The sequence below is a fragment of the Mus musculus genome, chromosome 2 (genome assembly GCF_000001635.26).
Source record: "Mus musculus strain C57BL/6J chromosome 2, GRCm38.p6 C57BL/6J".
NCBI lineage: Eukaryota > Metazoa > Chordata > Mammalia > Rodentia > Muridae > Mus > Mus musculus.
The window spans coordinates 4,129,662-4,157,149 of NC_000068.7; the positions used below are offsets into that span (position 1 = coordinate 4,129,662).

At 42.8% G+C, this 27,488-nt stretch overlaps 1 protein-coding gene and 1 long non-coding RNA gene across 4 annotated transcripts in view; one reads left to right on the forward strand and one right to left on the reverse strand.

Annotated features, from left to right (window-relative positions):
- The window catches only part of Frmd4a (FERM domain containing 4A), a 596,394-nt gene that overhangs the window by 112,012 nt on the left and 456,894 nt on the right, over positions 1-27,488 (forward strand). The window contains exon 1 of one of the 3 annotated variants that reach the window (NM_172475.3): positions 23,202-23,449. The exons of the other annotated variants lie outside the window; for them this stretch is intronic. Coding sequence (NP_766063.3) covers positions 23,417-23,449 — 33 coding nt within the window. The 5' untranslated portion in view covers positions 23,202-23,416. Of the gene's footprint in view, positions 1-23,201; positions 23,450-27,488 lie in introns of those variants that run through there. 3 annotated transcript variants of the gene reach the window in all.
- 1700080N15Rik (RIKEN cDNA 1700080N15 gene) lies at positions 2,404-11,480 on the reverse strand. Its single transcript, NR_040500.1, has 3 exons — positions 11,272-11,480; positions 6,045-6,124; positions 2,404-2,548 (listed from the first exon to the last, which is right to left on the reverse strand). It is a non-coding gene; the product is annotated as an RIKEN cDNA 1700080N15 gene (long non-coding RNA).

The window sequence follows — 27,488 nt, forward strand, 5'->3', positions numbered from 1 at the left end:
AGGCTTGTCTGACTCAGTGTCTTAGAGGAGTCAAGGTTGTGGCTTCTGGAGACCCAACTCTTCCCCTCTGGGCTGTGCTTATTGACTAAAGCAGCATTATCTGAGGTCTATCGCGTGCTCTCTTTGACAACACTGTTTAACTTAGTACTTCTTAATTAACTGGCTTCACACAAGACGAAGCTTATGAAAGACTTCCATACCTGAGATTTTATCTTCTCTTTCTCATCCCCTGCTACCTTACCAGTAGGGCCCTGTCAATGAAGGACCCACTGGTCCAGATCAACTTAACTGGAACACAGAGCTAAGGCTCCCATTGTCCTTTCATCTGAGCCTCTGAGAAAGGTTTGGGTAAGTCTGGCTCTTCACATACCACATATCTATTTGCTAGCAGGTACATTTTCATGTTAATCAGGAACTAACTTGATAACAAAGCATTAAGCTCAGCATGACCAGAGACCATGGGACCAAGCAGTGGGGAGTAGATGGGTTTGGAGTAGTTTAAAGTTGAATTGATCTTAGTAAAGTGACCAACCACTCTTAGCTTTAGCTATCCCAGGTCCATTAATCATAGTTCCATGACTATATGTGCAGATGTGTATGCGTGATGGTATGTGTGTGCACACATAGGGCTGGACTGTCCCATCAGTGAGCCATGTGCTCAAAAATGGGATGCAGAATAGGTTTTCACAGTTCCTGGCCACTGGTACTAACTTGCTTTTCCCTGGAAAAGCCTGTGGATTGAAATGCCCACATAGATCCTTGGAAACTAGTGAATAGAGAGTAGCAAGAGAGAGTACAGAAATAAAAACGTCTCTCTGCTATTGATGAGTTTGGGCTATGATTAATCCATCCCAAATTGAACGATCACCAACCAGAAACCTATTTAACATGCCAAAGCTTCTGAATACTCTAGGAGACTTTAACTATGCTCAAAACAGTTATCTTAGACTATACTTGAACAAAATCATCTAATATACACTCTGTTCAATAATAATGCCGAATACCTCACATAACTTATGGAACACTTTAATGAAAAACAGGATTTGGGGCAGGTATACTTTTATACCATCATAAAAAGTCATAAATATATTGGTTACATGTTGAAGACCAACTGTCTTTAAAATTGTTCTGAATTTAAAATTTCAGAGTAAAATGGTGATAATAAATGTGCTGAGAAGATGGGCTTTGCTGCTAAAGTGCTTGCTGCCCAAGCACGGGGAGCCAGAACCCATGTCAAATAGTGGAGCACAAGATGCATGCCCCTATAATCCCAGTACTCTAGCTGTAGATCCAGGAAGATACCTGCAGCTTGCTGGCCAGCTGGCCCAGCCAAATCAGCAAACTCCGAGTTCATATTTAAAAAAAAAAATAACATAGAACGTGATTAAGGAACACATGTAGTGACATCTACCTTCATGCACATACAAGCTCTCACACACGTGTGCACACACACAAATGTATACATAAATGTCCACACAGAGAAGTGGTTAAGAACAGCATCATTCATATTTTTCATTTGTCCGTGCTCAGTGTGAGCACAGGAAAACTATGACAGTTGATGGCAATGGCTGGCTACCTTGTCGGTGACCTTCCCTGGGCTATCTGCATGAAGGAAGGGGGCTCTAAGTCACCTAATCCATGCAGTTACTACTATTAATTTTTATCATAGAGCATATTCTCCAAAAAAGAGCTGGCACCGCTCTGGGTGATATGGTCATGAATATTACCCCTTCCTGCTGGCAATCATGTAGGAATTGATTGGACTCAGCGTGACTCCTTCTGCTACAGTGCACACCTGGAGATCTCACTGCATGAAGAGTCAGACTGGATGTTCAAAATTGAGCAAGTTTATTTATTATATGAAGAGAGAGTTGGATAAATGGGGAGCCTTGGGGAAATAATTTTGCAGGTAGCATTCAGCTTCAAGCGGCTGTGATATCTCTCTGCTATTTCCTGATAGCAACTGATTTTTTTTTTTTTTTTTTTTTTTTTTTTTTTTGTGCAAAGAAAGACAGGGAGACTTTTTTTTTTCCAGAAAGATTTACTATCTCGTGTCAAAATGATCTTCTCACAGATATGGTTTCCCTGTGAAATTTCACTGACATCTGGGCCAGATTCTTGAAAAATGATTTCTGGCTTTTTTTCCCCTTCATTTCTAATTTACTGGATTACAATAGATAATTCTTCACCCCCTTCTGAACCTGTTTCCACGAAAGCGAAAATAAAAACCAGGACGTTTAGACTATATTAAAAAAATGTCAAGGGAACAGGGTAGAAATTTTTGATGTTATAGAAGAAAGAAACAACATACGTTACAGTCGTGATTATTTTCATTATTTTTTTAAACCTGCCTAGAGAGTAAGGCTCACGCTTCAGTTTTAAAGAAAAAGGAAAAACACAGGTGGGGAAAAGATGATTTAATGCTTCAGTCAACTGAAAGGGAGGGGCTCTTCCCCAAGGCCTTCATGGGGTTGGCAGTTTTCAGCTCCTGGTATCTGAACAATCAGGCAGGATTTCAGTAAGGGTGTCTGAAGTACAAGTAGAATGTCTGTTAGGCCAAAAGTAAGTTTTAACATTTCACTGAAGAAGACACAAAGATTTCTGAAACCAGAGATTTCAGAAACTCTGTTGACTTCCCAGATGGTAAAAGCCCCTAAAATAGGAATTATTATTTTGTACCTCATTTTTCCCATCATGCTTTCTACTAGTCTAGTCTACTAGAAGAGGGTTTCAATATATGGTTGATGAATAAGGAGGTCATGTAACTGTGGATGAGTTAAAAAGACTCCTTGGGCTACGGAGTAAGGCCAAGACCAGTATAGGCAATGTAGTGAGAATCTGTTTAATTTTTTGTTAATAGAAGAAAGATCTTTGCATATAAGTCACAGTAGAGCATTTGCCTAGCATGAGAAGGGTCTTGTGCTCATTCCCTAGTATAAGGCAGCAGTGTGTAGTGGGGATGGTCTATATATGACAACCCACAGCCAGAACCACAAAGAATAAGGACACATGCTATCATTTATTCTAGGATCAGAAACAAGGTAAAGGTCGATTTGCTCATACTGTTAACCAACACAGTATTTCAAGTCTGAGCCAGCACAGCGAGGTAAGAGAGAAAAATCAAAGGCACCTGAATAGGAGGGCAGGAGGAGAAGCTATCCCGATTTGCAAGCAGCATGATTCTGTATGGCGATAAGGCTAGACTGCACCGAGAATGTTAAAACTGACCAGCCAATTCAGTAAGTTGGCACGATATGAAATCAATTTCAAGAATCGATGGTATTTGTATATATCAATTGCAAAACTGCTGGAAAAACAATCTTAATGCTAGCTGTTACAGCAAATAACCTGTATAAATAAATTTAACCGAGGAAGTGAATTATCTCCACAATGAACATTACAGAACACCAATGAAGGAAACTAAAGATAACACACCAAATGGAAACACATTCCATTTTCCAGACTAATTAATATTGTTAACATGCCCACACTATACAGCATGATCTACAGAAGCAATGTAATTCCTATCAAATGCTAATGACATTCTTCACTGAAATAGGAACAAGGAAAAAAAGAAAAAGCTCCTAAAACTTAGATAAAACCACTAATGACTGTGAATAGCCAGAACATTCCTGAGCAAAACAAAGAAAGCTGGAGGCAGAATAACATTGCACCCCAACACACTGCAAAGGACACGCACAGAGAAGTGCAGTGGGAAGGCGAATGTGGAATAACAGCCACATCATTATGACCAATCTGTCCCCAGCAACAATAACAAACCAGCAAAAATATACATTAGGAAACGAGTCTCCTTAATAAAGGATGCAAGCAAGGCTGGCCATCGACATGCAGAAGAACGAAGAGCTTTTTCTCTCGTGTTTTTTAGATACACATACATGGAAAACACTCTGAGACACTGTCTAGGTGAAGACTTTTCCTTCAGCTATGACCACCGAGACCACCACCTACAAAAGTAAAAATGGACCAATGAGACTGGCTGCAGTCTAAAAGCTCTTGCACAAGTGGAATAATCAAGAGTTTAAACGATGACTTACAGAGTGGGATAATATTTGCAAACTACTTATCCATGATCAGAATAGTAACCAGAAATGGGTAGTTCTTAAAAGACGCGTGCAGATGGCCAATAAGAGCGGGAGGATGTTCTTAGCATTTCTAATCATCAGGGAGGTACAAATTAAAACCATGATGAGATATGACATTCCTCTGTGTGTGTGTGTGTGTATGTGTGTGTGTGTGTGTGTGTGTGTGTGTGTGTGTGTGTGTGTGTGTGTGTGTACATGTTTGTTTAGGTGCGTGTGTATGGGTGCACATATGCCCATGTAGAGGCTACAGTTCAACATTAAGTGTGACTCTTCAGAAAGGGTGTATATCTGGCCTGAGGTTTGTTGAGTAAGCAGGCTGGCTGGTCAGGAAACCCAGATATCTGACTCTTCTTTCTCCCCAGTTCTGGGATTAAAATATATTGTCTTCCCATTACTGTATACACTGAATGAATGAATGAATGAATGAATGAATGAATGATAACAAATGCACATCACCATGCTCACCTTTTTATATGGGTTATAAGGATTGAATTTAGGTCTTTGTGCTTGCATAATAAGCACTTTGCCAAATGAGCCATTTTTTCAGTCCCTATTCATACATAGTGTGTGTGTGTGTGTGTGTGTGTGTGTGTGTGTGTGTGTGTACTGGCAAGGATGTGAAGAAAGGGGAATTCTCCTATGCTGGTAATAGAAATGCAAATTAGTGCAACTATTATGGAAAACAGTATGTAAGTTCCTCAAAACATTAAAAATAGAGCTGCCACATGATCTGGCAATCCCATTCCTGGGTGTATATCCAAAGGAGAAAAAACCAACACGTCAGAGAAATATCTACACTTGAGTGTTAATGCAGCACTCTTCGCCCTAGCTAACATGTAAAACCGAGCTAGAACTCTGTCAGTGGATACACAGATAAAGGAAATGGAAACTTAGTTGCCACACAAATAATAAAATCTGTCATTTGCTGCAACATGGATGTAAGTCAGGACTGGCTCAGTGACCTATCAGGCATGAAAGACAAACACTGCACATTCCCTTCAAAGAGGACGCTGACAGTTGATTCCAGAAGTCAAGAATAGTGATTTCTAGAGCCAGGGACAATGAGAAAGGCAAGGGAGGAGGAGAAGTTGGAAATGGCTTCAGGGGTTTGATTGGCAAAGAGGAATAGATTCTCATATTCTGTAGCCCATTAGGGTGAGTATGGTTCAAACTAGTTAACAGGTATGAGCGACCCATTAAAATAGCTCATGAATTTTGAATGTTTCCAATACAAAGATATGATAATTCTCAGAGCTGCTTAATGGTCCTCGGTCCCATTGGGATGATGAACATATTTTAGACCTAGACCTAGATAAAGGTCTCGGTTGTACACTGTTAAAGTGTGAAATTGCTAATATAAGTGACATGGATTTCACTTCAGTTAAAAAGGAAGGAAATCCAGATGTTCATGTGAAACTCAGACTCATCCTGTAAGAGCTAAGGTACCTTATGGGCATATGGCATGCACCTATGGCATCAGTGTGAGAGCCTAGGCACACATGTGGTATGGAACCAGCATTAGAATAAGGTACCCAAGGAGATGGCATGAAGACACAGTGTAGGCTTAGGGGAACTGGGGAGGTGTGGAGGTGAAACACTGGTGACTAAGAAAGAAGCAAGTTGGATATAAGAACTATCCGTACCCCGTGAACAGTGGGGGTGGGTGTTATGGGAAGGCCTGTACTCTCCATTCATTCTCTGACAGTTTTCAAAAGGTTTTCAAGGCCTCCCTTTATACACATTTCTGGTTTCTGGAGTTAGAGTTTTGTTTGATATAATGAGATCTCCAGACATAAATCCACACAATACAAGTATTTGGAGCCTCCACAGCAGAGTTCCGAAGTGAGGAACATCACTTGGTACATTACTCTTGATTGATGGGTAGATTAATTAAGAAGCAGCCTATCAGAGGAGAAGCAGCACACTGTTTCATTGACTTACAGACAGTCTGTATGTGTTTCAGTCATCTGCAGTAGGAGCATCCTCTTCATATTCTTCCCCAGATCATGAGTGCCAGGCATCTTATTCAAACAGAAAACAAAATTAGCCATGGTTGGTCCAGAGTGGAATTTCTGAAACAGTATTGGAATTGACCTAGATATTGACAAGGATAACAGCAGAATGCTTGATAGTGGTTGGCAAATACAGGTAGTTCTTCTTTATTTCTTTGTGACATTACTGTCTGTGCAAATATATTTAATTCACATTACTGTGTACATGGTACTGACAGCTGCAGCCTATTGAGGTGATTATAAATGCAATAGGAATAAATCATCCTTTGCTGACCCCTGTAAGAAAAAATGTACACAAAACTGCTTCCCGTCTTCCAAGGGAGCTCTTACGTTTTCCCAGTGATTAACCTGGAGGAGAGACACACAGAGCTTCCTGGAAACACAGAGCAAGAGTCACACATCAATAGTATTCCACTCATGGATGCTCTTGAACTTTCTCCTACTACTGTGGAAAGAGTGTGAAGGCTCTTCTGTGGAGAGCTTTATAGAGAAGAAAGCAAGTATGAGGGATTCCACAACTCTCTCAAGGAGAGAGATTCAAGAGAGGGTCTTTCTGAACCGGATTGAGACTGGATGAATAAAAACAGTGTAGGGGAGCCTTCCACATGGCAGCGGGACAACTTAAGGGGCTTCTGTTAGCAGTGCTTTCTTATATGAATTTTATTTCCTTAGAATGCATTTATAATTTTCCTTTCATTTTCTTCAATACTAAATAGGTTATACACATTTCTGTTTTAACAAGCTAATCAGCATCTTTTGAGTAAGTTTAGACAACATGATAGAAACTTATGAGTAAGGCATTAGCCAGGCCATGTCATATGCAATTGGAAGTATTAGAGATAGAAACGGAGCTCCGGGGTAAAGCCTTTACTTGCCCAGCAAGGACAAGGCCATGAGTTCTAGCACCAGGACTGAGAAGAAGAATTAAAAGTTTAAAGAGTTGAAATCACTGTTTGCAGAGGTTGCAGCTAGTGATACGGTAGACGGCTTGACTCGGATGTGTGAGGACTTTGGTTCTAACCCTAGCACAGATAAAAAAATTAAGAACTCTCTCTCTCTCTCTCTCTCTCTCTCTCTCTCTCTCTCTCTGTGTGTGTGTGTGTGTGTGTGTGTGTGTGTGTGTGTGTGTCTGTGTGTGTGTGTGTGTGTGTCTGTGTGTGTGTCTGTGTGTGTGTGTGTGTGTGTCTGTGTGTGTGTCTGTGTGTGTGTGTGTGTGTGTGTGTGTGTGTGTGTGTGTGTGTGTGTCTTATACAGAGGTAAAGAAAATCCTGTTAGCAGTTTTCATAAAAATGGAGAACAAGAGCCTCTTTTCGCAGACCTAGAAGAGCAGTTTTATGCAATGCTCCTGAGCGTCAGTGAATGGGAATCATCTTGGGTGACAGCGGATTGTAACTTGAGAGACAAAAGCATGAGGGAAGTAGCTGTGCACCTTCAGCAGAAGTGCAGACCTGTGTGTGAGTCCCCGACTAATGCATATGACATGAGATTGGTGGAGAGCAGTGGAGACGATGGGCTTGGGGCAGTTGTATCCAGGGCTGTCAGAGAAGAGGCTGGTAGAAGTAGACGCAGACAGCCTAGTGAGAAAATGATCATAATTGTGGAATAAAGAGGAAATAAGAAGCAAGAATAAAGCAGCATTAAGAATAAGAAAATAATAAATAAGAAAAGAAAAGCAGAGAAAAAAATTATCTTTACTCATAAGGAAACCCAGCATTTACCAGGAAGGGGCGGGGTGGGGGTGGGGGATCCAGACAGTTGAGCTGAAAAACCCAATCTAAATGTGAAAGCGAGGTATGTGTACTGAAGCTGGGAATATTCATCAATGTGTTAAATGTCACACGTTCTAAAAATATGAGATAGATTTCAACAGCCTATAAAGACCCATGATTGGAATCTTGCTTCTATGATGCCATAGCAATTCAGATGGTTCTTAAGTCTCCATGGCAACAGCCAACACTACATTTTGTCCTTTGAAGTCACATGACACCTGATGTCACATAACAGTTAGGGAGCAGAGAGAAGCAGCCAATTGTATTTCTAATCAGTGGCACAGACACCAAGGGCTACTGTGGAAGGCTCTTGTTGGCCCTATGGATTATAGTGGTCAGAGCCAGCAAGATGGCTTAGCAGGTAAAGACAACAGCCTCCAAACCAAAGAACTGAGTTCAGTCTCCAAGACCCACTTGGTAGAAAGAGAGAATCGATTCCTGCAAGTTATCCTCTGTCCTCAACTGGTATGCTGCAGCATGTGTGTGTGTGCCAACACCCCCCCACACACACACACACAGACATACACACCCACATACACACACACACACACACACACACACACACACACACACACACACACAGACATACACACAAAAGAAATAAAACTGTAAAAACAAGTTTCAAAAAATGCACCTTAACTAGTAGGATCTGGGTGTTATCTTGTTATCATGAGCAGTTGCTCTATATGAGCAGTGGTGTGATTTATGGGTTGAATATCAGTTCAGGGAAGATCCCTTCAGGCTTCCACTTGTAATATCTAATCATCTTAGTTGTACCAGTGATACACTGGTTAGCCATGAATAGCCTACCACCTCAGGGTAAACAAGGGCCTCACCCACTAAGGATATAATGCTATACCATGAGGAATAAAGTATAAGTCTCTTTCTTGGTTTTCCATCTATGGAATAGAAGCAATCACCAATGTTTTTTTTTTTCTTAGTCAAAGGGGAAGGTCTATAAAGCATTTAGTCAAATTTTGTCCAATGCTTTTTGGGGGCCTGTCTGAAAGAAACAGCAATCTTGGCTTTGGGTATGGAGGTGTCAAGATGCTGCATTTCTTAACCTGTAGTTGGATAGAGCATCCCAAATCTTGCATGCATGAGAAAGATAGAGGGAAATCTCTTTTGAGTGTTCCTTAAAGTCACAAGGAAAGATTCAATCCAATCCCCAAAGCTTTTACCATTATCAAGCTGGGTGAATTAAGACCCATAAACTCAATATGACTTTGTTTTTCAGTGGAGTTACAAGTCCACAGGCACTAGACTCAATGATGATGCTAACACGTATCACTGCCCGAACACTTGTCACTGTCCCTCCTTATTTATCTCTTCCTTTAGTGTGAGAGGATTCCGAGAGAAGAGCAGAGATAGCCCATGCATATTCATCTTCTTCCTCTTCCTTCTTCAACTCATATGCCTGCATTCTTGCTATTTTGCTGTGGAGTTTAAAACATGAGAGAGTGATACAGGGGTTCTTGGAGCTAAAAACATTCTATAACAACAGTGTTGATGGAAGCTATTAAGCTCTTATCTTACAGGCCACAGGATAGAGAAACAGAAAATACAGAGCTGGGAGACCATATGCTTAAAGGCTAAAATACAGCTGAAGGTTAAAAGATAGCAAGGACACAGAATAACCTGAACTAACTGCTGACTGTGCAGGATAGATGCGTGGGTGAGAGCTGGTTACTCAGAGAACGTTCCTGGAAGAGAGTTGATACACACTTGAAGGAGACCTAATATTTACTGAGTGCTTATGAAGTAATGGACTTTGGGCCCTTTGCCTTCTTTTTCTCATGGATTGAAAGGTAGATTCTGGATAAAATAATGCACATGGGAAAGAATTATTGGTATCATAGAGCTGGTTGTATAGTGCATTTGCCAAGAGTGTGGACATCAAAATGAAGATGCCAGATGACGACAAAAGGCCAAATAAGGACTTCAGGTGTAAGGAGGAACCACAACCTTTTTTTTTTTTTGTATAAAATTATTTGTCCCCAACCATGGGACTTAAGAGAAAGATGTCCTATATTGGGGAAATCAATGTGATTACTAAACACATTCAAGCATTATGTTACAGACTATAGTCTAGAGGAGGCAAAACCAAGGATGCATGCAAGGCAAGCTAGAAGAATGATTGCCGTGGAGAAGAGCATTGGTGTAATGTAAGGACAGATCTCATTATGGAAAGAAAGTAGGATTTGAGTGTTAAACTTGAAAAGACTGTACGGCAGAGATCTTTGCTACAGAAAATGAGCAAGCTGAGAAGTGCCCAGTGGGAGCTACTCAGATGTATCTATTTGGGTTTCTGGTTTTGAAGGGCTACAGTCCACCAGTCCACCATGGCAGAGAACTCATGGTGACAGGACCATGAGGCATCTGGTATCACTGTATCTGTAGGTAGGAAACAGAGAGTAAGCAGAAAGCACCCCCGACCATCAAACTTCAAGACTCACTCCCAGTGACCCACCTTTTCCACCAAGGGAAACTGTCTCTTGACAGTTCTAGAATCTTCCAAAACAGTTAAGGACCAACTTCAAATACATGAACCTCTGGGGGACATTTTACATTCAAAGCATGACAGCACAGCCTACTTCCCCCAACACACATGATTTCTTCTCACCTAATGGTCCATGAAATAAAGCAAAGTCAGACAGTCCACATGTACTAACTTCCAAATAACTTCAGTATTCCTTGAGTCCGTTCTCTGTATGGTGTATGAGCTTTTGTTACATGAAGCCAGGGCTTCCAGGTGCTTTCGTATGTAAGAAGAGAAGTCTATTAGCTATAGCACAAACTAAATGTCCATGGAGATAGTTTCCCAAACCATTCCTCTATAATAACTGTTCCTTTATTGTATGCACAGCAGACACGATGCTGAGGGAGACACAAAGTTTTAACCTTCCGCAATCTTAGAAAAAAACCATCAAACTCTCTGAGACTTGATTTCTCTGTAAAACGAGTGACTAGATTAGGTAACGTACAATTCAGCTCTAATATCCTACGGAGTTTATATCATGTAGTTAGTCTTAATGATGCCTTTAAGGAACAGTGTTGCTGCTTTTGTGAGTGTAGGCTACTTCTTGTTGTGAATAAGCGTATTCTTGAAATGTCAGCTTGTGTCCAGGGCTACCAGACGCTGCAGTCTCTTTTGATGAATCTCTAACGAAAACCCAAAAACTACTGGGGCTCAAATAAACCAATGAATTCTTAAATTATGCTCTCTTCTATCATGACATTACAAATAGAGTTAAGAGGAAGACTGTTCAGTTCCCAGGAGTTAGGTCATAGGAGTTAGACTGACTATAAGTGTGGTCCTGAGACCATAGCATCTCCTTTACAACACTGCTTCAAGCCTACCCTACCAGTCTTCATTGTTCCACTCACCCCAGACCTGGATAGCTGGCCCACTGCTCTTCATGCTGCCTTCGACACAAATGGTTCTGCTTCGCCTGCCACCTGCACTCTTGCCAAGCCATTTTCTATGGGAGGCACTAACTGCCTCTTCCCCACTGTCATCAGCACTCTATCCTGCTCTCTGCAGAACCTGGTCACTGTTTCCCCTGCTGTACCTGCCCATAGATTCAAATGTTCCTGATCCCACATCCCTACAGGCTAGGTAGGTACCAGCCCTCTCTACTCTGGCCATTATGACTCTATAGAATTGCCATAGATACCCATCCCCATTGTGGCTCCTGATATAAGAATTGTTCTGCCATGGATGCCAACTGATTATCACTCTGTTCACCTTAGCACTCTCTTGTAGAGAGCCTCACTGATTGTCACCTGTAACAGTAACATCTATCCCCGAAGTTCTTACCCATGAAATCAATTCTCTCTTCCAAATATTGTACCTATTTCTCCAACAGGAACTACTTTTGCCTTTTTAACGGTCTGCCTCTATTCTTCAACGGAGTTAGACAAATGCAGAGAGGTTAGTGTGCATTAGAAAACATACATTGTGTGACGGAATTTGCCAGGGTTCCTGGGCCCTGCCTTTGCTGCAATCTTCTGATCTTCTTCATTCTTTTGTTTCTGTTTCCCGAGACAGATCTCAGAGTCTCAGAGTATACCTGGGCTTGTCTCCAACTCACAGTGGTTGTTCTATTGCTGTCTCTTGAGTGTTGTCTCCTATGCAAGTACCATTACCCAATTCAGAGGAATAATTGTGTGTGTGTGTGTGTGTGTGTGTGTGTGTGTGTGTGTGTCTGTCCTTGTACATGTGAAAGCCCAAGGTTGACATACCAAGTGTTCCTCAACTACTCTGCACCTTACGCATTGAGGCTAGGTCTCTTAATTGAACCCAGAGCTCACTATATAGGCTACTCTAGCTAGGAGTTTCCTTTATTCTAGCTAGGAGTTTCTGGGAGCCTTTCCCTTGGCCTTCTGAGTGCTTGAATTATAGGTGGGCAGCTATGCCTTCCTGGCTGTTATCTGGGTTCTGTTAGTCCAAACTCTAGTACTCATGTATGCACAGCAAACACTCTATCCACTGAGCGGAAACTCTTGGTCCCTAAAACCTGCTTTCTATGTTGAGATTTAGTGCCTCATCTATCTCTGCGGAAAGACAAGGACTCAAGAAAAGAATGAAAGGCATCTGTTGCTAATCCTTTCTCTTGGGTTTCTCTGGAGAAAACGTCTTAGGCAAATGGTCTTCCTGGATTCCTGGAATAAGCATGTAAAATAGACCCCCACAAAGGCAGTGCACACACCATATTATGCACACAATAGGAAAGCAGGATGCACTGCCAATTCTCAGCTATGCGCTTAGGCAACACTTGTCTGCATACAGGGACAAGTATGATCAACATGTAGAATAGCCTTGGGTTCTAACAAAGAAATAGCCAAGTCAAGGCCCCAGGGAACCAAATCCAATGCATTCCTTTCTCCTGGGCATTGTTTTCTGTGATCCCAAGCTCTCTGGTTGCATAGCTGTCTAAACACATTCTGACATGAAAGGGAAGTACCCTGAGCTCCCAGAGTGGTCATGTTTGTTTATGCTCCACCGCTCGCTTGTGCCTGCACAGTCACATCCTGGCAGTCCCTATCAAAGATGCTGTTACAGAAATCCACATTTCCTTTAAAAACAGAAAAAGACAAAAAGAGCTTTTATTCACCAAACCTCTTCTCTTTCACTTCTAACACACAGTTCCTGTGCAGCGCACCTGGGCTCCTAGGAAGGGAAGAGTCCATTCACAGGGAGGTGAAGGGAAAGCCATCCTGGCAAGCTTGGGCAGGCAGTGCTGCCAGTGCACAGAGAACCTCTTAGGAGATGGGCAGAGTGCCTTGAACAAAATACTTCCAGCTTCATTAAACAAGTGAATTGTCTTAAATTGAAAAATATTATCCTTTCTACCTTTGAATATTTAGTAGAAAGTTGGCTAAGATTTCAACAAGCCAGAGATTTAAAAAGGGGGGGGGGGGCAAATCTGTTTTGTTTTGTTTTAAAAAAAAAGAAAGAAAGAGAGAGAGAGAGAGAAAGAGAGAGGGAGGGAGGGAGGGAGGAAGGAAGGAAGGAAGGAAGGAAGGAAGGAAGGAAGGAAGAAAGAAAGAAAGAAAGAAAGAAAGAAAGAAAGAAAGAAAGAAAGAAAGAAAGAAAGAAAGAAAGAAAGAAAGGGAGGAAGTCAAGGATGTTTTGAAGAGCCAGGTAAGGTGAGGAGGAAGGGGGTGCCTCTGTGGGCCCATGCTGAGGCATCCCTTCCCCCTGAGGTCCTAGCCATATGACAGACATAGTATGGAATCGACTTTCTTTGGGGAATGGGAAGGGAGTTTATAAAAGTTTATAAAAGAGGTAAGTTTGTTAGCATGAACAGTCTTTATGGTGAGCTATGGGAAGACAACCCTTTCGTGGAGCAGAAGGAGCAAGAAGGGCTTTTTTCTTCTCTCTAGGAGACTGTATGTATATATGTATCACAATGAGAAACAATTTTAAGTTCACATTTAAAAGAGAAAGGAATCTCAAAACCTTAGCCTTGTGAATATGATAGTTGATCATACAGTTTAGCATGAGAAGCACCTTAAGTCTATAGTTACAAGACAATCAAAGGAAACAAAATTTTAACTTGTGATTATGAAAGTTGGATCGTATAGTGGAGTCTTTTATTAGAGTTAGGCTAATTTATAAGAACTCTATCAATTAATGTTAGGACAGTGGCATAACAAAGGGTTTCGGGGATCTGCTTTTTAAAGGCCAAGTGCCTTTCTCTAAACTATATCCAGGTAAATCGTGCTTGGAAACCATTCAAAGTTTTAAAATAGAGGGATTTTGCCCCATGGCTACTGTCATACTAATAGTTTAGGTTTTTATGATTAATTACCAATGGGTTTCAAATCAATGCAGTTCTCATCTTGAGTTAGATTCCTTAGGTTCAGGCTGAGGTTCTGAGCGAGGAAAGATCTGTTCTCATTAAAAGAAGGCATCAACATTTATTTCCTCAGCTGATGGAAATCCAGGCATCTCTGATGGCTTCAGGCACTGGGACCTATTCTTCTGTTCATAGAAAATAAAAGGATTGGCGTTTCGCTCGTAAGGGACACATTTAAATATCAAGGTAAAGATGCGTCTCACACAAAGCAGAATTCATTCCAAATTCCTGGATAAAAGATGCCGTGAGAGTTGGTCTACGATGACAACTAGAACGGATTTAGATGGCACCTCCCCCTTTGTCTTTGAAGGTGCTTCGGGGGTGTGCAAGTGATTGTGCTGGTGTGCAAGTGATTGTGCTGGTGTGCAAGTGATTGTGCTGGTGTGCGAGTGATTGTGCTGGTGTGCGAGTGATTGTGCTGGTGTGCGAGTGATTGTGCTGGTGTGCGAGTGATTGTGCTGGTGTGCAAGTGATTGTGCTGGTGTGCGAGTGATTGTGCTGGTGTGCGAGTGATTGTGCTGGTGTGCAAGTGATTGTGCTGGTGTGCGAGTGATTGTGCTGGTGTGCAAGTGATTGTGCTGGTGTTATTTTACAAGCTGGACTCCAGGCCTGAGTAAAAGAGGGAAACGAGAAATCCCCCAAGCATGGGCCTCCACATCTCTGCTTACTGATCTACACAGCCGTAAGCCTTATGCTTTTGTCCCATGGCCAAGAGCAGCTTAAGATGCCACACCTCCTGCTCTGTGATGGATTGTACCACAAAGCTGTAAGCCAAAATAGGCTGCCTCCTACTTAAGTTGCTTCCTGTCAGGTATTTGGTCACAACAAGGAGAAAAGCAAGCGATGCCAATTCCCATCAATACCCAACACCATTAATTTAATTCTCTTGACTCAGCTAAAACAAACCTCCAAGTAAACAATTACTTTCTTTTGTGCCTTCAGTAGAAACTGACCAAAACCTTAAGATTTAGTAGCAGGCGATGCCCCAGTGTATGGGAATGCCAGGATAGGGAAGCAGGAGTGGGTGGGTTGGTGAGCAGGGAGAGGTGGGATGGGATAGGGGTTTTTATAACATTTGAAATGTAAATAAAGAAAATATCTAATAAAAAATTAAATGGAAAAAAAGATATAGTAACAGGGGGTTAGGGAGATAACTCAGGGCTTGCTGCTTTTGTGGAGGATCTGGGTTTGGTTCCCAACATCTACATAACCGCCAAAAGCCCCTGGAACCCTAGTGTCAGGGGTCCAGTGCCCTCTCCTGACTTCCCTGGGCACCAGTGTGTATGTGGTATATAGAAAACTCAAGCAGGCTCATACACCCACACTAAATAAATAAATCCTTCTTTTTAAAAGATTCAGAATTGATTTGGGAAAGTAATCAAAGCTTGTAAATAATGCACAGAAGGGTGTGTTTGTTGTATGGAAAGTCACAATTTCCCCCAAATCGAATTAGGTAATCCTAGCAATTTAATTAAAAGTCCTGTCAAATCGGATGCAGGTGTTTTTATTTTATTTTAACTTCTAAAATTAAATAACTTAAAAGGAGCTTTTACTATAAAAGAATTTCCTGCAGGGTTTTCAATAAATTAATGTGCAATTTTTTCAAGAGACTTGTAGTGAAGGGAAAGGAGCCCTGTCATTTCCTTCACTTTTGGCATAAGAATGGCTTCAGGTAGAGCGAGGTATGAATTAAGTTTTAAAGTAAGAAAAGTAAAGGGTCAAAGTCTATGACCAAGAAGTCAGACAGTACTATTCATAAGTCTGCGGCTTCCTGTTGTCTTCAAATAAGATATTTTCTGCCAGGACTGGAGGAGATGGCGCGCTGGTTAAGAGCACTTGTTGCTCTTCCAGAGAACCCAGCTTCAAGTCCCAGCTCACACGGCAGCTCACATCCTCTGTAACGCTAGTTCCGGAGAATCCAATGCCCTCCTCTGGCTTTTTAGGAACCACCATGTATATGGTGGACATTCAGATAGACAGACCAAACACCCACACACTTCAAATAAGAAAGGTTAATTAAATAAGATAATAAGTTAGATAAAATAAGTAAGATAAATACAGACATGGTCTGCTTCTCTGCTTTTTTCATATAAGTTGTTCTTAAAATCCTCTCTCACCACTAACTCCGCCCCTCCATCATGACAGCCCTACAGATACTTAGACCACCAGTTCATGTGGACAAGCCTGACCTAATGTCCCTCAGCACAAATTCTTGGAAAACGGAAACAAAAGTGTTCAAACAGTGCCCTCCCCTGCATCTTTCCTCGGAGCTGAGTGGAGAAGGTTAAAGAGATATGCTAGCTCCTGCTCTACCAGATGCCCTGTCTCAGCTTCCTCCTCCATAACGACTTCCCAAATGTCTTCTGAGGGGTCCCTAGAGCAATGTCCTGGGAGGCAACAGCTTCTGGGGTTCTCTGTCCTAACAAAAGCTCTTAAATGGAAAGTCTTAAAGGCAAAAAACAAAAACGCAAATATCTCTTTTCAAAAGCTTCAGAGTAATCCCTCTGTCTTTTATGTATCTTCAACAAACACATGAGTAGATAAAGACCCATTTCCAGCTCAAGTTTTTATGATAATGACAAAAAAAAAAGCAGTTCTATTTTCTCCGCTGTGTGGCTTTTTTCAGAGAGACAGGAAGCTCTGAAGGAAGACGTCTCCCAGGGCTGGATTCCAATTAACTTCTGCACCAAGTGCTGATAACTTTAGGCAATCACTGTTCTTTGGAAAATGGGGCAGAGAATCTAAAACATCATAAAGACAAGATGACTGATCAACCAAGACCCAGCACTGTCTGACTGTTTCCCCAGACGGCCATAAGTGTAGAGAATCGTCAACAAAGCACCGTAAGTCTTCTTGGAGGTAGTCAGTGATGTGACAGCGCTGGGCTGTGTATACAAGAGCAAAGATTTTGGAACAGAGTCTCGGAAAACACTTTTGTAAAGCACATTATTCCACACAATGAGCTTTCCGGGTCTAGTAGAATAGGAAGAACTTGAGATCTGGAGTTGAAGACCCACATTTGGGGTTTCTATGCTGGATCTGTTCTGAATGTGCACATGTGCACAAAAGTGTGCGATTCCTTTGACTTAGTTTTTTGACGCAAGCTCTACCACTGAACTTCAGCCAATTTAGCTAGATTGCCTGGCCAACAAGCCCAGGGCTCTTTCTGTCTCTGCCCCACCAGTCCTAAAGTTAAAGGCCCAAGGCATTGTCTGTGTGCCTTTTTATGTAGGATCTGGGGATCTGGACTCATGTCTTCATTCACACAGCAAGCATCTGCCCCATTGAGCTGTAACCCCGGGATGTACATTTCAGCAGTTCTGTGGTCTTGGGCTAGCTTTTGAATCTTTGAGCTGTATAACAAGCACAATGCTTCATTTCATTCATGGAGACCAGGATGAGCTGCTCTGGCTAGCCTTGTTCATTTCTGAGTTGTTGGCTTGTTCATTAGGCTATACATTGACTTTTTCCTCATGTTCCTCTTGAGATCAGCAAGCCAGCCTCATTGTTTCTTCCCCATGGACATGCCAAAGATTTCACTGTATCAGTTATCCTACTATCTGAAGCAAGCCATGGAGTCATGCACACAGAAATCAAGAATGTGGCGAGTCACATGGAAAATATCATAGGTAACATAAATGTACAGATATCTGGGACCAAATGATGCTATTTACCACCAGACCTAATTCTCTTTTTCTGACCATCATCTGTTAAGTGGGGAGGGATGAGATACTCATGAACATAAAACCAGATGCAACTTAACAGAATCTAGTATAAATCCTAGAAAAATAGTTAAGATCTGTAAATACTGCTTTCTCCCACCTCGCCTCTCTACCCTTGTAAACAGGGAAATTAATACCTGCCATGCTATACTGGATTCTTTATTGTAGTGTTCTTTAAAGGTAGCATGGGAAAGTCCTTCAAAAGAGCCCCAAATGCTCTATAATTTCCATAAAGCAGCAACTTATAGAATGTTTATCCTTATTCGGTCACAAAAAATTCAAGTACTTGATTTTCATCCCGATTTTTTGCTGAGTACATTAGCAGGTAGTCAGTGATGGTTTTCCCTGTGATACACTACAGTTCATGTTATAAGCCCAAGCACGTTAGTGTGACTTAGGATGAGAGTCAGGGTTGCCAGGAAGGTGGTTTGGAGGATATTAGTTAAGTAGCTAGCTCACTCAGTGTTACTTGAGGAATCTAGGACTCATCTGGGAAGCTCTCTTCAGTCCTTACTGCCCTAAACCCGAAGTGTTAATGAGGATGTTTGGAAATACGATGTAAAGGGAAGGAAAGGATGTGAATGGCTGTCAGGTTGTGATCTTCTTACCTTAATGAATGGAAAACTGTTTATGAAGCAGGGTATCTCAGGCCCCACATAATGAACCACAATTGTGCAGGGAGCTGTGATCCCCAGAGACTCCAAGGGACTTAAGGAAATTAACCTCAATGACAACAAGGATGTTAAGAACAAAGGGTCGGGGTTTTAGTCTGAGGTGGGCAGCCTCACCTTCTGACTGGGACAAACCTAATGGTCCTCATGATATTTACCTGTGTTTCTAATCTAGAGAAGTTTACCTTGAAGTTATCTCCTCTGTCTCTCTGTGTCTCTGTGTCTCTGTATCTGTCTCTGTCTATCTCTGTCTGTCTCTGTCTCTGTCTCTGTCTCTCTGTCTCTGTCTCTGTCTCTCTCTGTCTCTCTCTCTCTCTCTCTCTCTCTCTCTCTCTTTCTCTCTCTGTGTGTGTGTGTGTGTGTATGTGTGTGTGTGTGTGTGTGTGTATTCTATATCCAGATGGTAACAAAGAATAACTCAAAGGACAGAGGCCATTGGCTAGCACCTCATGCATAGGCACATTTCCCCCTGAGTTTAGAAGCCCTGAGCCCACAGCAGAAAGCCCATTAGCTGGATAGCAGCCAAGATTCTCTTTCAAAGCAGCTCCCATTTAATTCAGATTTTTGCCAGTTTCCACATGTTTAACACTCATTACCTTTTCTCCTAAGACCAGGCCCATCTAGGGTTATAAATCTTGCCCTTCTGGAAGGTAGAAGATCTTTTAGAATGTGAGGCTGCAAGCAGAGAGCAGTCCCAGTTAGAAAACTCTGGCCCTGAACCAGACAAATTGGTACTCCACAGCTAAATATTACTGAAATGTTGATGACTGCAGAGATCATCAGGGAACCCATACTGGTCATGGGAGTACACTTGATTGCCAGGTTCCTACGTCTACCATAGCTGCTCCTGCCTCTCTGGGGGTCCCTCCCCTCCTCAAAATATTGTCACTTTATGCATTTCACATGAGCAGTAGCCATTGATATTTAAAGGGCTTGGGGGATGATTGGAAATAACTTGACATTGCATTTTATAAATAACTGTCTCTTATAGAGAGGGGAGACCTTTCTCTTGAGAAGTACTCTGGCTTGTAGTAAATTGCCAATGAATATTGGTTTCATGAATAGATAACTGGTTGAGGTACTGAATATTAATGCATCACTCTAAAATAATATTTTCTCATGCTTACCTTCATAACCTCGCACTACTAAAGAACAGAAAGTAAATATGTTTTTAGCATGTTGGATGCCTTAGACTGGAACAGAAGATTCTTTTGATGGGATGGAAACCATGCACCAGGATTCGCCTCACTGGGCTAAACTCAGTTCTGTTAGGTGGGGTGTGTGACTTAGCTAAAACATCCTCAAAGCAAGACTGAGAAGAATACCTCCCTTAAGAGGGCAGAGTGTGAGAAGTAGATAAACTAATGTTGGGAGACACTCAGTACGGTGCCTGGCACAGTGTTTCATGGTCACCATCGGAAGTAGGGGCCTCAGCAGCAGTGCTAGGTCAAGCTCTGCTTTACTGTTTCAGGTCCTTTACATTCCTGGGTTCCATATTCATTCTCTGCAACCTCACAGACCACAGGGAAAACATGCAAAGTGGAAGCTAAGGAAATATCTCCATGACTAAATGCTCTCTGTGTAGCATGAGAACCCAAGTCCTTAATACCCATAGAAAAAATGTAAGAACTCCAGGGACCCGTGGGTGAGATTGCAAGTCCAGAGTTAGAGGCTGCCTGGGCTTGCTGGCCAACCAAGTAGCCTGACAAATGAGCTCGAGGTTATCTGCGAGAACCTGTCTCAAAAATTAAGGTGGGGAAGGACAGAGGAAGACACAACATCAGCCTCTTGCCTTCTCACAACATGCACACATACACCTATGAAAGAGTGGGAAAGACACATGGCAAACAACCCCAAGTTCCAGGAACTTCGAGTTTGAGAAGTTGAACATAAGCAACCCCAAGAGTTATGCCCCTCTTGGAGGTGCTATATATAGGATCTTCAAAATTCCTTCCCAGAATCCCTTCCTCTGGCTTTGGTGGGCTGTTCTGGTTCCAAAAACCCATGCTTGGAGTCTGTCAGACACCAAGCAGCCCAAAACAGGATCAGTGTAACTTTTTTTGTAAGCCCTGACACAGTTCTGCTGTGTCCTACCCACTTAGGAACACTTGGAGAGAGGCAGAGTAACAGGGAGCAGTTGTGCCCCGGCTAAAAGGTCAAGGAGCAAACACTGTGTATGTCTGCAAGTGGTGGTGAGGGGTTCTGGGATCAGGACAGGTGTGAAACAAAGCAAAATGTTCTAGAGCATCCATCTAGGGCCTAGAAGCAAGTCATGGATGTAGCTTGTTGTAGTCACAGAGAAGCCAACACAGTGAAAGTCTGTGTGGCACACAGAGTGAGTGAGAGCATCTCCACAGGGAAGACAGGAAGGTCTGCCAGACAGGAAGGGAGGTAGGGGGTGAGCACCGGGCTCTTCCTTGAATAATGGAGATCGAGCTTCTCCCATGACACCCCCAAAGTAAGGCCCGTGGACACGTAGAGGATAGGTATGGAGAGGAGAGCGGAGTAGAATGAGGGATGGAGATGAGGGAACAGAATTCTTTGGAGACAAGCCACTTTAAGTCTCCTGAGAGAGAGCTGACAGTGAATGTCCGGGAAGGAGAAATGTCTCACAGGCAGCAGCCCTTGAAGTCAAGAGGAGGTCACACGAGCACATCGCATACATAATCACTGTGCCAGTGTCATGGGCACAGAGTGAGGTCACGGGGACGGGGGACGGGGGGGGGGGGGTGTTGCATCCGCCACAAGGTTGTGGACCAGGCCTTAGGCTACACTGTTCCCACTGTGTCCTTAGGAACTTGAAGGGGTCTGACCCAGCAGACAGCAGGTGCATTGTAGCTATTTGATGAATGACTGAAAAAAAAATTGTAGGAGACTCCAAATACTTGGATACTGAATAAGACCAACTAAGATAGTTGTGAAGGGAATACGGTCTGGAAGCCACCCCAAGGTGACAGGAATCTTTTATATCAGGACATGGGCTTATTCTCCGTGTATCTGGATGATTTGCTGGTATGGTGAGAGTCTGGACAATGAGATGAGCACTTGGCTCAGGGAGAATGTAATTTCAGCCTGATACATAAAGTTGAATGGAGATGCATTGAGCATAGAGAACTCCAGTGCAGGCGGAGAGGTCAGTCAGGAGTCGAGAGAGTTCCTTAGCCCATGGTTTTGAGAACTAGTGGAGGAAAAGTGGATTAATACATGGTTGAGGGTGTAGTGAAGGAAGACTGAGTAAGAAGGTCCACCTGCAGCTTCATCTTGGAGCTGTGTTGGGAGTCGGGTATAAGAGAAGCAGGTAAAAAGAGGGACAGGTCCCATTCCAGGGACAAGAGACAGATGGCGGTAGGTGTAAATGCCATAGGTCAGCTCACGTCTGCTGTGTGCATCAAATGTATGTATGAATATGCCCTCAAGCTCTTGCAAAGACATGGGTGTTCTTAGGTATGGTGACACACTCATTCATGGAGGGGCAGGTTTTGAATTCTTACCACACAGATAACCCTTCAAGCTGAAGGAAGTACATCTGTTCAGGTTCATTCCATTCCAGTTCATTCCATTACACTCCTCTTTGGTATGTTTCTTCCATTGTCTGCTTTTTCCAAGTTGCTGGCAATACTAAATGAGATACCTAGTTTTGGCAGTATAATACACACACACATACATATGCACAAACATACACACAAACACCACATGCACACAAAATCCCCCATTATGCCATAGACACCCATTTATACATATATACACAGACAGGCATGTACACATAATCTCCATTATGCCATACATACTATATACACACTACACTACACACACCATCCACACACGCTACACTTACACACAAGTCCTCATAACACACATACGCAAGGAACCCCCATTACAAATCAAACATACTATACATACATACTACCCACATTATGCACATACACATACACACACACAACTCCTTATAGCACATACCCACACATACATAGCTCCCAAATAACACACACACACACACACACACTGTTTAATGCTCAGCCTCTCTGGAATAGAATCCATACATTTGATTTTGAAAGTTTTCTGGAGAAGGTGTGTCCAAACATCTGATCAAACATCAAAAATTCCAGTTCCCTGTCCAGATGTTGTGTCTACACTGGGTTTAACAAATGGTTATTTTGAAATATGTAAGTGACACGATTTTTTTTTCTGCTTTCTGCATATGGACCAGAAAACCATCTGAATAATGGTGTCAACTGATTCCATTCAGGATCCCCCTTTCTAATGAAAGACGAATAGATGGATGGATCTACTCTCTCACTCCTGAGAGAGCACGCTGCCTAGTGAAGCCGAGAGGCTGGGAGCGCCAGGCAGCAGCAGTTCTGTTTGCCTCTTCTGTTTTGGGTGAGCTGCCCTGTAGTTTGTTCAGACCACTTTTCTTGGCTCAAATACAATACCTAAGACAGAGATCATTTGTCAAGTGAGCACGGTACACTGAGAGCTGTAGGCAGATTATGGAAAGAGAGAGGGAGGAGAGAGAGGGAGGAGAGAGCACCGGAGAGAAGAAAGAGGGGGAAGAGGGCGAGGAGTGGAGCAGACTTCTCCCCGTACATCCTTTCTCGGGCACCTCAGGCACCAAGAATTCAAGTTAGACTGCTCGCGGTGCAGAGGCGCCACCCGCGAGAGGGGAGCCACTGGAGGCTCCAGGCATGGCTCTTTTCATGTGGGATGCTTAAGGACTGCAACACAGACAGAGTAACTTGCAGAGAAGAGAAACTGGCATGAGGATTCCGCCAAAATGGAAGGGCTCCTATCTCCGATGAGAACCAAGGTAAGGGGGACTAAACCCTGGTTTCTTTGCGCGCTCCTTGGTGGTTTAGGGAAGGCTCACTGAAAAGGAAGATTATACTAGCTTTTGTCTCGTTTCGGAACTAGGCTGGCGAATGCAACTGGACCTCTCAAAGAATAGCTTTGCCTCCAAGGCAGAGCTACTACAATCAGTGAAAAGGGGAAGGGGGCGGGGGGCCATCTGTCAGCGTGGACAATGGGAATCTTAGTAAATGAGTTTGCCTCTCGGTTGATTAGACAGCCATATTTTAGCAGGATTTCCAATCATTCTTGCTTTGGGACCGGAGCTGCCCTCCAGCTGTTGGTGTGCTTGCAGGAAGTACGGATTTCTCTGGCTGCGCTGATGTTTCGCAGGATGAGTCCCGCTTTTAAGGCAAAGAGCATGCCCAGCTTTCACTGGAACATCCTCTGGGCTCCTCCTCCGGTTCAGAGCGGAGGATGGGGAAGCCTCTCTATTGAAAGTAGGTTAATGCATTCTGGAGAGCGTTTTGTTCTCAGAAAACTCGCCGACCTGAACAAGAGATTTCAGGGCAGCGCTAATCAAACACACCTTGAACTTGTTCCGGAAGCCTATAGAAAAAAGCTCCAGGAGACTGATCCCAACCTCGTGGACATTTTTCTCCTTGGTTGGAGTTTGCTTTTTACTTGAAAAGGACTGCCTTGTACATGGACTTTCCCAAGGAAAGCTCAGATGAAGAAAGGGCTACTGAATTCATGCATAACTTTGAACAGAGGCTGAAAGTTTTAAATAACGCTAGCAATATTATTTTTCTTAATTGATTAATTTTAAAATTTAGGAGGCAAATAGCTCTTTAAACATATAACAGTGGTGAAATCAATAGGATCAGGCTTTTATTTAACTCGTTTCTTTGATGTTCAGCTAGGGTTAAAAAACAAATAGAGCCTTTTGTCAAGGAAGTGGTCTTGGTTGTTTTCTTGTTGTTTTGTTTTTGTTTGTTGTTGTTATTGTTGTCTGCCCCTTCTAGTTAAGGGGCATGACTGTGACACTTTGAGACAACATTGGAATGTTGGGACATGCATGAAAGCACCACAGCATGTGGGGGTGGACATTCTGCTGGGTTCACCCGTCCTTTGATAATCACCCTTCATTAGAAGGACAGCCCCAGTGACAGTTGCTACAAAGCTTCTGATTCCAGCCCCTTGGCTGGCTAGCTGAGAGATCTCCTTGGAGACCTGTGTGGTGGCCTGTTGTTCTCTCCTCCCCAGGTGATGTCAGGTTGCTTGCAGGCAGTGTCTTCCAAATGTTCTTCTCTGGAGGTAGCAGGCAGAGAGCATACAGTTTTCACAGCTGCAGAGAAAATGGCAAATGCAGTTGGCTTCTCTCTCTTTATTGACAAGCTGAGATCCGAATGCTTGGTGGAATGGCTGTGGAATCTGTTCATTTGGCCAGCTCCTGAAATCACTGCTGCAGACAAACTGTACTCTCCTAGCGGTTCTTGCTGAGGCTGACTATGTCTAGCAATCTGAGCATATAACCCCATACAAGTCCAACTCGCACGGACTTCAAGGGGAGTTCCCTATGGAAATGAGATATACCCAGACACTCCACAAATCAAGCAATGGGCCCATTAAAATGGCATGCTAAAGTATCCAGGAGAAATGGACATCTGTGGGTCAGATTGCGCATGTACTATGTTTACTGGCTGAGTTCTCATCATGGTTGGTTCTTTGACCATCACGTCATCTAGTACACATTGAGATTAGAGGCTCAGGTCCTTCCAAAGTTCAAACCTGATATTACTACACACCAAATGGACTCTGGTTCTGACCCTTCCGTTGCCAGGTTACAAGGGATTTGCCCCTGTGCTTGAATTGCTTCTGTGATTTCCTTTTTAATCTCTTTTATTTCTGACTCTGGAAATTGATATCTCCCTATTTGAAATTTCAGCGTACATTTGAATTTGGTAACCTACAATAAGTCCTGCCAGCTCAGGGAATGAGACCTGACTGCATAAGGATCAAGAACAAAATCCCACTCCTGAGCCTCATCTTCAGTCTCTGAATTGCTGAGTTGTGTGTTGTTGAAATGAGCCAGCGATTTTAATTTGCCAGAGTCTGACAATACTGGTGATCTCTTGCCTTTCTTAAACTTTGATCACACTATGCCCTATTAAGTCTACTCTGGAATGTTTTTTCATGTTGATGAGGATTTAGCTCGAAATGTCTGATTTCCTAGTATCATGGTTGGGCAGACAAAGGACACTTCCTTCAGCAAAATTTTGGTGTGTTATGGTTACTTAATAACTAACTGACAATTTAAAGCAAGTGTTGAGATAAACTGGACATCATGCAGTAATTTCATTGTGCCATGTAATAGACTTAACCAGTCTAAATCATAGGTGCTTAATGCATTTTCATCTTGGGATTTGCATAATTGGCACATAAATATGCATGAGGTTCACTGGAAGGGGCCAAATAGAATGGGCAAAATGGTCAGGCATGCTGAAATTAAGGCTATTTCCAGGAGGACACCTGAGCTTGCTCTGTCTCCTGGGTGGGTGGTCACACTTGACATACCTAGAAACAGACAGGGTGACAGCTGGCTTCCTCTAATAACAGTGTATTGTGAGCCACCCAGGTTTTAAACACAGCTCTGGCCTGTGGCTAGATACTTGGGCTCACTGTTCATGCTTCCTTTTGGATACTATAAACCAGTGGTTCTCGATCTTCCTAATGTTGCCACCCTTTAAAGTAGTCAACATGAAAGTTGCCACCCTTCATGTTGTGGGGACCCCAACCATAAAATTATTTTCATTGCTACTCCATAACTAATTTTGCTCCTCTTATGAATCATAATATAAACATCTGATATGCATGATATCTAGTATGTAACCCCTGTGAAGGGTCATTCAACCCCCCAAAGGGGTTGAGACCCACAGGTTGAGAGCCACTGCTATAAACCAAGCTAGGAAAGTCATTAGGCTGTTGGTTGTATTTTTGACTGTCCCCCTAGCAGGTGATGGCTGGGGCATGGGATACAGGAGCACAGCAAATGATGCTTGTAGAGGCAAGATGGAAAGAAAGAAGGGAAAGATGCTGATTGGATTTCGACTCTTAGGAGGGCAAATAGAAATAATGCTATTCTTTGTTGCCATTGTGTTGCTTGTAAATGTCTCTCTTCAATTCCATTCTTCACCTTCCAACCTCCTCTGTTCTCCTCAGTCTCCTGAGTATTGATTGCATCCAGTGAATGAGGCAAGGGCAGCAGCCTCCTGTTTTCAGTTTCTTGGGGTTCCTCTCTTCCTACTGTGAAATTTTCAGCAAGAACTGGGGGAAGGCAAGGAAATCCAGCCAAGCCTGGCTGTTATGAATGCAAGGAGACAACTGTAGAATGGGGGCAAGATGAAGAAGGAGGGGTGTCGGGAGAGGAGGAGAGAGGAGTTGGGGAAGACAGAAGAAGGGAAGGGGAGATAGGAAAGAACTGGTATGGAGAGGGGAGACAACAGGAAGTAAAGGTAGGGAACCTGAGAGGGGAGGTGCAGGAGGAAAGTGAAACCAGGAAGGGGGAGGAGAAAAGAGAGTAAACAGAAAAGAGAGGGTAGGAAAGAGGAGAGGGGTGGAGTGGGAGGAGGATGGAATAATTGGCCAGACTCCATTACAGCTGTGCTTTGTTAAATGTTTATGAAGTAAAGAAAACACAGGTCCACAGTAACCTCTCTAGAAAAGGTGGACATTGACTTTTAAAGCTTCACAACTATTTCATGTGCTAATTGAAGTTTTTAAGAATACTCACCACACTGCTGTCTTTAATATCTCTTCTGGTTCACAATTACCTACATCCCCAGGGACAGTACATTTTGATGTGTCTGGACCTGTCTTAATTCTGCCTCCAAGACATAAAGACATTGCATCATTTTGTGAATTAAAGTCACTTTAAAAAAAAGGGGGGGGGGGGAATGGCTTCTGGTTTGTGGCATCAAATAACTTTCTAAAGAATATCCTCTGAGAAGAATGGTCTTTCTGATAAAAGGGATACTTAAAAGGATGGGAGGCTGATCTTT